The 12,695-nt window shown below is 47.3% G+C and overlaps 1 protein-coding gene across 2 annotated transcripts in view; it reads left to right on the forward strand.

Annotated features, from left to right (window-relative positions):
• The window catches only part of LOC135921216 (phosphatidylinositol-3,5-bisphosphate 3-phosphatase MTMR14-like), an 86,934-nt gene extending 80,001 nt beyond the window's left edge, over window positions 1-6,933 (forward strand). The window contains exons 19-20 of one of the 2 annotated variants that reach the window (XM_065455530.1): window positions 4,742-4,840; window positions 5,687-6,933. In XM_065455530.1, the coding sequence (XP_065311602.1) occupies window positions 4,742-4,840; window positions 5,687-5,942 (355 nt within the window). In that variant the 3' untranslated portion in view covers window positions 5,943-6,933. Of the gene's footprint in view, window positions 1-4,741; window positions 4,841-5,686 lie in introns of those variants that run through there. The other variant, XR_010570493.1, reaches the window with a different exon arrangement.
• Window positions 6,934-12,695: the final 5,762 nt, after the last annotated feature.

Raw genomic sequence — 12,695 nt, forward strand, 5'->3', positions numbered from 1 at the left:
AATGCACAAAGTCGTAACTTCTCACATCGCGCATTTTTGTGCAGGTACAAGGCATTACACTTATCGCCTGGCGGACAGATTTCGCTGCGGTAGTCACCCAAAAATGCTTACGCATGAAAATATGCAGGGAGTGCCTATTACCTAGCGGGCATATGTTCGTCCTTTCAGGTTTCCAATGTGCTAGTGTACCAGGTGCGGTTTGCTAGCAGCAGACGCTGCGTTGCAGGCCCCGCCTGTTGCGCATCTACCTGGCGTGGGAGGCAGTCCAGGGCCGCTTGGCTATAAGCCGTGTCTGCTTATTCTGGCCGCCAGTAGGCGGCGCTATAAGCACACGTGTTTCCCCTTGATGCCTGTTGCTGGCGCTCTAAGCAGTCACCGCAAAGCACATGCCAAGCGCTCACATGCTCCTTTTCATAAAGGACAACCCGGTACAATGTCGTCTTGGTCTACTGCAGCATATATGGAACAGGCCACAACACTGTGGCCTTCGAAATGACTGCACGGACAGCACCACTAACTAGCGTGTCGGACAAATACCGCCACAAATGACAAAACGCCGAAGCTTCGCGACAGCGCCGCATAATGCATCATGATCACCAGTGGCCATTGTTGCGTTTTTTAGCCTCCTAAATAGAATGAGGATTAGAATGAGGCTGCTTGATGATGACACAATAACGCAAGCAAGCAAGCAGTTAGTTGCAGCGGTGGCATAATGAAAAGCACAAATGAGCCGTCACGGCAAATCCAGTGTCCAGCTTTCAGTGCAAGACATTCTCTCTCTCCGCTTCCTTTCCAGTTTTCTTTTTTGTATGCATAAATATTTTATTTCAAGGAAGTGGCGTTTTACCTTTAGTGAATGGTAGATGCTTAGTAAATGATAGGTGGTAGGCAAGGAGGATACATAAAAATTGCTGGAGTGGAAGCCGCCTATACGCGCCTATGGGCAAGGGTGAAGCCGGAGCCGAACGGCCGGCGGCCATCTTACCAGTGGCAAAAGGCAGCAGCGCAGCCGCGCCTGTCCGCGCTTCTACTTTTTCGCGCTGCTCATGAAGGCGCTCGCATTCAGAAACCAATGAAAACAAGTGCTTCTGGTTGTAAACGGTTATCTCCCATCAACTGTAGCAGCCAACTGGCGTGAAGAAGGCTATTTAACTGCGGAAATATTAAGGAGAAAAGCATAGCGCAGCCGCGCTTTTTCGCGTTTACAAAGCAACGCTAACGAGCGGTTCTAGTATTAAACGTCTATTTTTCGTCAAGCAGAGGGAAACTGGCATGTACAAGGCAGTTTGCCAGCTCAAATATTAAGCAGAAAAGCTTAATTAGCACTGCCGCGCTCGTGCTTTTCCGCGCTGTGGATGACGTTATTCGCATTTACAGAGCAACCAAAACGAGTGGTTCTAGTCATATACATTTATTTTCCATCAGCTAGCAGAAAAGTGGCATGTAGAAGGCAGTGTAACTGTAGAAATATTAAGGATAAAAGCGTAATGCAGCTGCTCCCATTTAGAAAGGAATCCAAATGTGCGGTTCTAGTTGTAGTCGTTTATTTACCATCAACCAGCAGCCAACTGATATGCAGAAGGCAGTTCAAATGAGCAGATATTAAGGAGAAAATTTGCCATACAGTCAAGAACACCATGACAGACACCCTACTGGTGATTGAAAATAATCACCCTCGACAAAAGTGGTCTCACTCTGTTTTTGATCAGTTCACGGTTTCGTTCTTTCGTCATGTGGTGTATTCTCACTTTTATATATTCTTCAGCGATTTTTTTGCACAAGATATAAATATGGTTATCAAGTGGATCCAGATCAAGGATGTGGTCCTCCAGTTTCTGGAACCAATTTTTCTCTGTGCAGGTGCCCAGGACTTCAAGGATGAGGTGTTTTGACCTTACCGTCACCATTTTAATAGTATCATATTCTGCCTGTAGCCGTCGCAGCCCCTTTTCAACTGCTTCACACAGGCCAACGACGTCTTGTGATGGTGAAATAAGTCCACCTCGGCTCTTTTGCCTAATTAAAGGTGCAAGTTCATCCGAGTGCAGGGCTGCGATGCACAGTTCACATGTTATCGTTGAACGAACTTTCTTAACGACGAAACCTGCAATGTACGGCACTACAGCACCGACAAAAGCTGACAGGCTTTCTGGGCAGTCAATGCGATGGGTATAGTTGTGGTCGTCGGCCTGCAGGATTGACGACCTGCGCATATCAGTAAGCATGCTGCTTTCACCTACCAAAGCTCCTGTAGTTGTTGGATTTAGAATTGAGACTATGTCTTGGGAGCAGTTTCCAGAGCTTGATGAAGTCACTTCTGTCTGAACCAACAGACGCTTGTATGCAGCCATGAACTGCGCAGCGGTTGGGTTGTTGTTATGACCACCTCGTGCACGTATGGACCCGAAGAAGTTTTCGGCGTGATCTTGGCTAAGCTTGTGCGTCAGCAAGTATTTCAGCTGATCCTTGCGAACAAGCTCATCGAACAATTTTTCTGTGCTGGTCATGCACACCAAAAATCCAACGAACCCAGTAGGCAACGCAAGCCAACATCCGTAGGCAACGCAAGAGGCAACCATAATCACATCGATGGTGTTTACATGCCCCTCACATCAACTTGCACTGCAGACCAACTCACGAAAACAGCAGCGCGAGCCGGTGCCGCCGGAGCCAAGCGCGCGTTCTGCCTCTGGCAAGATGGCGGACGGAGGCTTCAGTCGGAGCGCGCCGTATCCACTCCAGCAATTTTTATGTATCCTCCTTGGTGGTAGGTCAGACCAACGTTACTAGACTAGCTTCAGTTTTAAAACTCGGCGCCGTTGCGCGGAACCGCCACCCGCCCGCGCCTTCGTGGCGCTGCAGTCGCGCCCGGCTTCACTTCCTCACTGGCCGGCTACGCGGGCGGTACCGACTAAACACGCGGTGCAGCGTTGGTGTATTCTGTGGTTCGTTGTTGACGGCGAATTTCAGCAAGCATGTCATCCGTGGAACTGTAGCCTTCGCCCAGTTTCTTAATACCAGCAGACGATGCCGACGTGCAGCGTACCTGGCTTCAGAGCTGCTATCGGAACGATGTCGACAGTTCGGCGCACCACTTTTTCTGTGCTCCCAGAAATGCGACACTTTGCTCGGCGTGAAACAGAGCTATTCCTTGTGCCGACCGGGAACTCTGCGAAATCAACGGCACGCGCTCACGCCACTGCTCCCGCGTTCGTCCTCGTCTTCCACAGCGGGCTGCGTGGCCGTTCATCTTTCCAGCGTAGAATTTCACTTCACTTCTGTCGTCGTAATGGGGAGGCCGCGTTTACGGGGGTATGAGTCATTGCTTAAGAGAGTATGAGCCATTCATGGTCTTACGCAACGGAAATATTTAATTTTGAAGAAATTTATATCGAACAATGTACAAGCGGCAAATCGCAGGCGAAGGCTGCTAACCACGCCGCCGAGCAAACTCGAGACATCGAACGCAAGCGACAACTGTGGACTGCGGGCATACCGTCAGTGACGTCGTTGTCTCCGTCGCAGCCGCTTGTGCGTGTAACCTCACAACTGAAAAATACTTTAATGAACCCTCGGCATTAACCCAGTGATAAACACAGGGGCCGCACGTTTCAGCTTCGCTGATTTACCATCTTCACGGAATGAAAAACCCGACTTCTTTCTTCTTTTTTTTTTGTGGCTAGTGCGTGCAAAGACCAACCTCATCTTTCTTTTTGTGGTGCTTCTTTGGCGTCGTGAGAAGCTTCGGTGGGGATGAAGTTCATCCACGCACCTTGGTCCAATCACGCACCAAGTCCAATCACGCACCTTGGCCAGATATTCAGGCTCGTGAGCCTAAACTGCGCGAAACGTTAAGACGACAGGAAGAAACACACGGCATCTAGAAACGCAGCTTCTGCGCTTCGCTGTATGCGTTTCTTCCTTTTGTGCAGTTTACCCTTCTCTCAGTATTAACGAACTCGCGCGATAAATCTTATTGCAGTAGGTGGATACCGCCTTCTCGTGGTATCACTAATTCGGACAAGGGAGAACGCCAGCGAGCGTGAAACACGCGCAAACTGCCCGCCCGCACTAGCTCAAGGCTGTGACGAGGCGTCTGCAGTAGAGCCCGATGGAACAGCGCGGCCATCTGGCGGCTGTCACAGAAGTGGCGACAGCGGCTGTAAGCGCGCGGGCGGGGAGTTTTACAACTGAAGCTAGTCTAGTAACGTTGGGTCAGACTACTTGCATTCAGACTTCTCGAGTGGTCACCCGCCGTGGTGGCATATTGTGGTCTTGGCGTTGCGCTGCTATGGCCGAAGACGCGGGATTGAATCCCCGCCGTGGCAGCCGCATTTCGATGGGGGCCAAATGGGGGAAAAAACGAAAAAAAGGGCTCGTACACCGTGCATTGGGCGCATGTTAAAAAAAGCCGAGTGGTCAAAATTAATCCGGAGTTCTCCACTACGACGCGCCTTATAATCGGATCGTTGCTTTGGCACGTGAAACCCCAGAATTTCCTTTCTTTTTTCTCGAGTGGTCGGTCCGCCACTCCGTTTTCCATCTTTTCTTTCGCCATGCGCGTGCTGGCAGGAGTTTGCGAGAAAAGCTGGACAAGAGCTTTCCTTAGTGGTGTGTATCCTTTACAGGCTCACCATCACCGGCAGCGTCTAAGAGTGCTGATAAATGCCCTTCAATTTACTTCCGTAACAGTTTTGCTTCCAGAGCTTGAATGATTTCTCTTCCCCTTTTTTTCCTCCAGCTGGCAAATCATCAAAGATACAGGATCCACAGACAGCAGTTTGTCCTCTGACGTCGACAGTGACCAAAACACGACCGCTTCGAGTATCCGCAGAAGCAGGCAAGAAAATGTTTTGAGATATCTTCTTTGTCTTGCTGTCTGTAGTCAATGTAGTATCATGGATTACTATGCAGCAACATCGTGAATAGTCTGTATAACGTATTCCTGTGACCAAAAGGTTCCATACATGGCGCTCCACTGGTGTTTATTAACACTTTCGACTACATTACTCGGAGTTTAAAACTTTTCAGGATAGCCTGAAGCAAACCCACTTTTCTACTTCTACTGTTTCGACTGCGTAGAGCAGCAGGCAAGCACACCACTTTCTCCGCCTTAATGCGGATATCTGAGATTCCATTGTTTCTTAAAAAATAATACACGTGCCTTTCACATGCATTCTCTTACTCAGATGAGGTCAAGGCTCGTGTGCAAATGTCGCCAACGCCTCTTGGTCGCAACTTCGTTGAAACGTTGGTATTACACTGTTACTTACAGGCTACTGTAGAGCGTAAACAAAAACTATTCAAGTTTGATGTTAGAGAATTCGCTATTGCGAAAACAATAGGATAGAAATCGAAAGTGTGCTAGACATGACAGCACCTTCTCCGTTAGACGCTCAGCCATTAGTTGGTTATAAATTTTTAACAATGCTTAGAAAGGCAGTGACCGTACAGTACTTTTATTCCTTTGCCATCCCTCGTGGTACTAATACTCACACGAAGACAAGGCCTGACAAAGAGAGGGTTTCTTGCCGAAACGTTCGCTCCAGCCTGACACATTCCTTATACAACCACTTTAAATCCATATTATACACCGGGATTACTTTTAGAGCTTGTATTGCAAGTCTACAGCGAGTACGTGCAGTAGCACTGCTGAAATAGCATTTATGCTTTCTTCTGTCAACAGTGACAACGTGAAAAAACCGGGTGGCTCTGAAGATTCAGCACACTCAAGCAAGGATTTTTCGCTGAAGCTTCGCCGGGAACGACTGGAGGAAGTACGCCGTATTGTGTGCAGAACTTACATCAACGTCAGAGCCGCAGTGCCACACAGACCTGCTTCCACGAGATGCCTCAACGCTATCGCGCGGACCTTTTCTGTGACAAGTGCCCGAGAAGGGTCGGGATCGCCGCGGGCAGAAAGGCAGCGGCCTATGGAGTAAACAGTACATTCGCGTGCATTATTGAGTATTGCCTGCTGGAGCGAAGCGTTCAACCTTATCTTTCTGCACTTGGAATGTTTGCCCCGTGCCGCTCTATTTCCCGTGTCTGTTCTCGTGCCAGCTTTCTACGAGAGGGGAACTTAACTGGGCAGCTCCAGTTTCAGCCGCACTGACGAGGGTGCTTATCTTGAAGCGCTAGGTGTAACGCTGATGCCCCGTCGACGCTGATATTGTGCAAACCTGATTCCATTTTCTAAGACGTGTGAGCACGCAAGAGTCAACTCTATGCTGCTATGACTGTAGGATGCGCCTGTCCTGCAACTTTTACCAAAAATCGTTACAGCACCATCTCTGTGTGACGCTTCTACGCTGTTGCCACGTTTTAAAATTCTACACCATGGCAGCTTGGGCTAGTCGGTGCGTACTCTACAGGGGAACAGATCGAAAACACGAAGGGCAAGAAAGGGAATGCACAACAGCGCTGGTATGGGCTCCCTTTCTTCTTCGTCTTTCCGCTCTGTTCCCCTGTAGAGGTTTTAAAATAGTTGATTTTATTGCTCGCAAAGGCCCCGCGCGGGCGTTCCTGGACGAATAAATTTAGCGAAATTCTTCCCAAGATTTAAGGCACTGCGTTGCCCTGAGGCCTGTGAACGTGCATGTTTTAACGCAATATGTAAGCTTGCAAATGTAGAAGTGACTTTTATACCTTCAATTTAGTCTGCCGTTTATACGCGCTACTCTTGTAGCTCTGTAATGTAGTTGTACAGTAGATAATTATGATGAGTGGGGTATACGTATACGTGGTTTTTCAGTGTGCTTTAATGGACTTCATGCACCGTTTTATATCTTGTACGTATTGTAAGACTTCATGAAAGAACTGCAACCCTAAGTTGCATGGAGTACTGATTTCAGACTGTTTTATACAGTGCCATCGCACTCGGGTGCCGGTACGAACAATAAAGATGACACAGGATACTTCCGTACCTTTGAAGTTTCCGTCGTAGGCCTTTCGCGTTCATTCCAATTCTGTGCACTGCATGCACTGGAATTCCTTCGACTATTGCAATAGCGCGGCCGTAGCCAAATGAACGCACCAGTACACACACAAACGCAACCACCCCCAAGTTCTAAGTCGCTAAGAAATCGTTCTTATTCTGCACATCTAGATCAAGTCCGTTCCGGCACCAATAGCTGTGCGGAGCCTTGCACTAAGATTAGGCTCCAACATTTTCTGGTTGCTAAATTTTTCCAGTGGATGACATTTCGTCATTTCTTGGTTTCCAATCTCTTTGAGCTGGTTATAACACTAGGTGCATTTTAATGGGCGCGAAATGCAAAACGGCCATCTGCCCTGCATTAGGTGCATTTTGGAGATGCCCAGGTGGTCAAAATTAATCCGGAGTCCAACACTGTGGTGCACCTCAGCATCATATCGTGGGTTCGCAAGCAAAAAAAAAAAACTCAAGAATTGAATTAATTTCGTTTTTAACCGATTAGGAAACTACAATAAAGTTACACACAGGTTTATTCTTTACGCACACCAGGGCACACTGGCTATTCTTCCTTCTATGAAGTTCTATGTAACGAGTTCTCTTGATGCTTAAAAGGCAACTCCGGCGTTTCTTTAACCACACTAGGATACTGTCATTTTCAAATGGCAGTGCCAGTTCTGGGGTGCGATCGGAGATGGTAGTTCGGCGCGTTCGTTCGGTTACTGGCCCGCGCGATTGGCCTACTGCGCGCCGACGTCGCCAGCCGAAGGGGCGCGGCCACGTTTTTGGTGACGTCAAAATGACACGCTCCTGTCAATCATCCTCCCACCGAGCATTTCGTCTGCTAGGCGCCGAACCCGACGGGAGCTGGCAAGTTTGGAACGATCATACGGCTTCGCATTGCGCGTCTGGTGGATTGGATTGGACTGGATCCAACAGGTGGCCTTTTCGGCTGCGGAATGGCACGTTTGAATCCAATCCATAGTTTAATTCGAGAAAATGGCGCTTCCGTTGGGAACTTAGGTTGCTGCGCTGGCGTTTCTAGAGGAAGGAGGAGAGTGGGTGGCGGTGCGAAACGCGTTTGAAGAAATGGAAGAAAGTGAATTCCGTCGTCGTTTTTGTTTCTCGAAACAAATAATTCGTTGGTTGTAAAGAGAAATCGACCCCATCATCGGTGCCAGCGAGCCACTGGAATGTTGTCGCTGCCTCTTTAAAAGTGCGCCACTCTTCCCGTCGTTTTTTTTTTCTTTTTTCTTCTCGCTGTGCGCGACACCACCTAGAGACGACGCAAAGAACCTAATAGTTATAAATTGCAGTAGTCACACGTACTACTATTTGAAAACGTGTTTGGGCTTGAGAAGAAAAAATACATTTTTTTAGATAAAGATTTAATTCCTTTGGAAGACGAGAAACATTTGGCTTTGTAGTATACTGTTTGCAAGCAGACGACAAACGATGGAGGTAAACTTCCGGGGAGGTGACCGCTTCCTGATTGGCTGCTCTCTCCGCCCCGCTGTCACAAATTTTGCATACTGCAACTTTGTGACGTTGCAGCAACTGAACAGAACGCGTATCGAACAAGATATCTTCCATCGTGCCCCTGTTACCGATAGTGTAATTCGATTTGCTTACAAACTAATCAATAATTTTATATAACCAATAAACAAAACACCAAAACGGGTAGCTGCTTCGTGTGGCGTCTCGATAGGTTGACGACGTCAAATCCTACGCTACCGTAATGGCATCTCTTCTAATGTTTGTTTTCGTTTTTTTTTGCATTATGTAAAACTTGACGCACTTGTTTGTTTGTGGCGTGTGGCCTAAACACCTGAAAATTTTGTTTCGAGCTAAATAGGATGTCGTTTCAAACAATTTAAGTAAACCGCACTGAGCAAGCTATGGCGTCGAGAGTACGCATTTTTCAGTCGAATGAGTTCTGGCGAACGCCTTCGATGGCCAATAGCATAAGGGCGAATGCCATTTGATTTGCCCGTGTGGCACCATGAAAATGACATTAAATATTAAGGCATTAGGACGTTAATGCCATTTTCCGTGCCCATGGGGCACGGATATTGTTCGGTTGAGTGCCTTCGATACTGCACGATGCTGACATTTTTCTGCGTGAAACCGCGCGCTAAGTCAGGTTCCCTTCTCACTACGCCATAACTACAGTATTTCCGTTGAGTACACTGAACTTATTCATTACTTGATCTACGCCTAGGTACGATTATAAATTCACATTTCGTGGGCGTTCATTCAGTATAAGCCTATCTAAGAAAATGTTCTGTAAACCATCGCCCGGCTCCTTTATTTAGCGTGTGGGACCGAGTTGAGACGCTTGTCTCAACGTACAGTTCCAGTAAGCGTTCTTGTATACAATTTATAGAAATAATCCTTTTATCGTACTCCATCCGCAGAATAAGAAAGGGGCAAAGCAGGAAAGTTATACATATATTTTGCACCTGTGCAGTTGCTTACTCACGGGGAAAAGATGACCAGAACATCTCGATGCTGGGCTTGGCAGAATCTATCACCGTAGAACAGTTTGCCGGGGAGTACTCCTAGAATGTAGGTAATGTAGTTGTCGATGATGGTCAGCTTAAGACATAGCTCGTCCTTCTGCCTGAAATATTCAATAAAAGCTACTGTGTATCAACATTTTAATAAAAACAAAATCAACTCGCCGACACACCCAGCTAAATAACTCAGCCTTACGTTATACGGTCTGTTTCACTTAACATGAACGTGTGTTTCACGTATCGTGAAAGAAACCAGCGAATACATCCATAGTGCCTCGAGGAGCCAGTCGTGTATTTGTTGCGTGTATTTGTAGGCTTCTTTCATGCCCGGAAAAAACACCTTATTGTAACACGTATTGAGCAACAGAAAGCTGTGTCGGGTCCGTAGATAGCAGGGATTTTGGTAACACGCATAGGCTCTCTGCGCGATTGTTCTTTGGTAGCACTGGCCTAGAGCTTTTAGTTGTCTTAGTGGACGATTGTGCAATTTGTCCATCAATCTGCACATCACTTACGTCTCGGCAATATAGCGCGAGCAGACACAGATAATGAATGTGTGCGAGTGCCTCTTCACAGCTGCATGTGTCGCACCTCAGGTGGTTGGCCGTTACAATAAGGAAGACATAAGAATCGGTAAATGCAACGCTTAGCCTCAGATGACACAATATGATCAGTTCACGAAGTGGTAGTCCAGGTGGTACATCCATGTGTATATCCGGAGACAACTGACGCAAACGACACGTGTCGAAAATGTTCAAGTCCCACAGGAGCAAACAACATTCAAGCGACATCAATCGCAGCCCAGCCGCAGCGACTGTTCGCGAAATCGGAATCAAGACACGTTGGCCACTTCCGTGCGCAGATCGTGCAGCTTCGTCGGCGTGGTTATTGCCGCTGATGTTTCAATGCGCGGGAAGCCATTGAAATATTACGTCGTGTCCCTTGTCATGGCTGCGATGACATATGTGTCTAATTTCTGAGGCCACTTGTACATTGGGTGCGTGGCACATTGGGCTCTGTATGCCTTGAAATTACTAAAAACCCGATTGTTGTGGTGGTTCCTGATTAATGAAATCAAGTGCAGCACAGAGTGTCGCAAGTTCTGCGCCCGTCAAAGTACAGTAACACATGAAGTCTTTGACTTGATTTCTGCAGATTATGCCGGGATGATGACTGCAGCAGCGGAACTGTTGAGTTTTACCGAGCCACCTGTGCAGACATGTTGGTGGAATCTGTGGACGTTGCAAATGTATTCCAAAGTTGCTTCCTTCAAAGCTTGCAACGGCGCTCCAGATTTCTTTTTGATGCCTGGAATTGTCTGCAGTTTTACTTGGGGCCAGTGAAAACACCACAATGGGGCTGATAATCGTGTAGCAGGCGTGAAATCTGTTTGTAAGTAAGACTGATGTCTTAAAATACTTTCGGCTAAAGTTGGAATGTGGCCTCATTGCTGACAAGGAAGCAAGACGGTGCGAGGGAGTCGTAGTCTGGTGTCAGATATGTGCTCTTAGGACATCTTTAGCAATGTAAATTGTCAAAGGAGAATCTCTGGCAATGGCCAATGTCGCAATCGATGACGCAAGTTTTAGGAGACCGAGACAAGTTCCGAGTACGAACCAGAATGTAGAATAAAGATTCCGAAAGGAAAGCCACCCACCGAGCGTGCTACCGCTGGAAGCCGCTTAGGAAACCTGAACACAGCATGGCAATACTGTCGGATTTTTTGTATTCATTTTCTTTCTTTACTATGGGTCTCGGACTTCCGCAGGAGTAACCCTATAAATTACGTCATTATTACGCAGCTTGGTGCGTAGCTCTTATTACGTAACTCGGTGGACCATACATGCTGGCTGTCTTTCCACAGAAGTTTGAGAGTCAGTCGTTTTATCAAGCGCGCATAAGGCAGCGCCGAAGCGCCACCTTGGGAGCACGAAGACTGCTACACTCATGGGAGCACCCACCTTATGGGTATAGATTACACGAGGTACTTTGTGGCTTCCGCGTACTTGGGCACAAGCTACGCAGCCATTTTTAATCGTACTTTCACTCGCGCTTGAGAGGTACTCATTCGGCTTCACGTTTCTTATTAGAAATAACGCCTAATAAGTGCATGCTATTCTCGCTAGCATACGAGTTTTCTCCGAAAGGTAGTGAAGCTGGTTTTGCAAGAAATAAGCTTATACTGACATTTTTCGAACGCACATATGTCTCAACATAACGCTCTTGATCATTATTGCCGAGGTTCAAGTTATTCAATTATAAACGAATTTCTCGCTCTTGTAGGCTATACTGCGTCTTTGATCCTGTATATCGCACATGAACAATGTGCATCAAGCACCCACAACACAGATGAAAAATGAGTATATACAGTCGAGTGTTGAATGGCTTTCTGAAGCTCCTATGAGAAAGGCAGGTTCACAGTAAACCTTACAACAAAACTAGCACATATTGCAAGTTGAATTCGTGGTTTACGTGTGGCAGCTTCACCACACACGAACAGAGCATGGACAAACATGAACCAATTAGGCGAGATAGACTCGTCGATGACAACGCAGCGATAGCTCTCCGGAGCGCCTTCAGTAAGCTGAATCATGTACACCATGTTGGCTGTGCGTATCACTTGCATCACCTAAAAACGGCAACAACGTACCCAACATGATCAGCTACGTGAAGATGCGCCTCCAGAGCACTTTCATTGGGCGCCCACTGACTACGAACTACTCAGTAGCAACAGAAATGCGCTGAAAACATTGACAACAACTGTGTATGTCAGTGAATCACCGAACGCTTCAAGAAAGCTACTCTACTTATTAAGGGAATGGTGGGCTTGAAGCCGTAATTTTTCTTGCAGTGAGGTTACACAGGTTGCGTTTGTAGTTTCGCCGTGTTATTCCGTAGCGAACGGAGGCATTAAGCAACAAATCTGTCGCGGTAGCAAAGGTGGACTCTATGGACGTGACGAAGTGACATAGCAGTTTTGTATTAGCATGTAGCAGCTCACGCTCCGCAACTCGGGTGCGCGAGCTGACGCGCCTTATGCGTCGGCGCTAGGTCTAACCTCCAACCACTGACCTTGGGCCACGAAAACGTGCGAAAAAGCCAAGGAAAGCTCTTCGCTTCAAAAGAACATCGTGTATCGTTATTGCATTTTGATAATCGGTATGGTTACCCCACTGTTCCTCTCTGTTTACCTGCGCGCTGAGTGATGCCCAAAACTGTGCAACCAAGCAGTCTCAGCTGTT

Source organism: Dermacentor albipictus, unplaced genomic scaffold (genome assembly GCF_038994185.2).
Source record: "Dermacentor albipictus isolate Rhodes 1998 colony unplaced genomic scaffold, USDA_Dalb.pri_finalv2 scaffold_34, whole genome shotgun sequence".
NCBI classification, from domain to species: Eukaryota; Metazoa; Arthropoda; class Arachnida; order Ixodida; family Ixodidae; genus Dermacentor; species Dermacentor albipictus.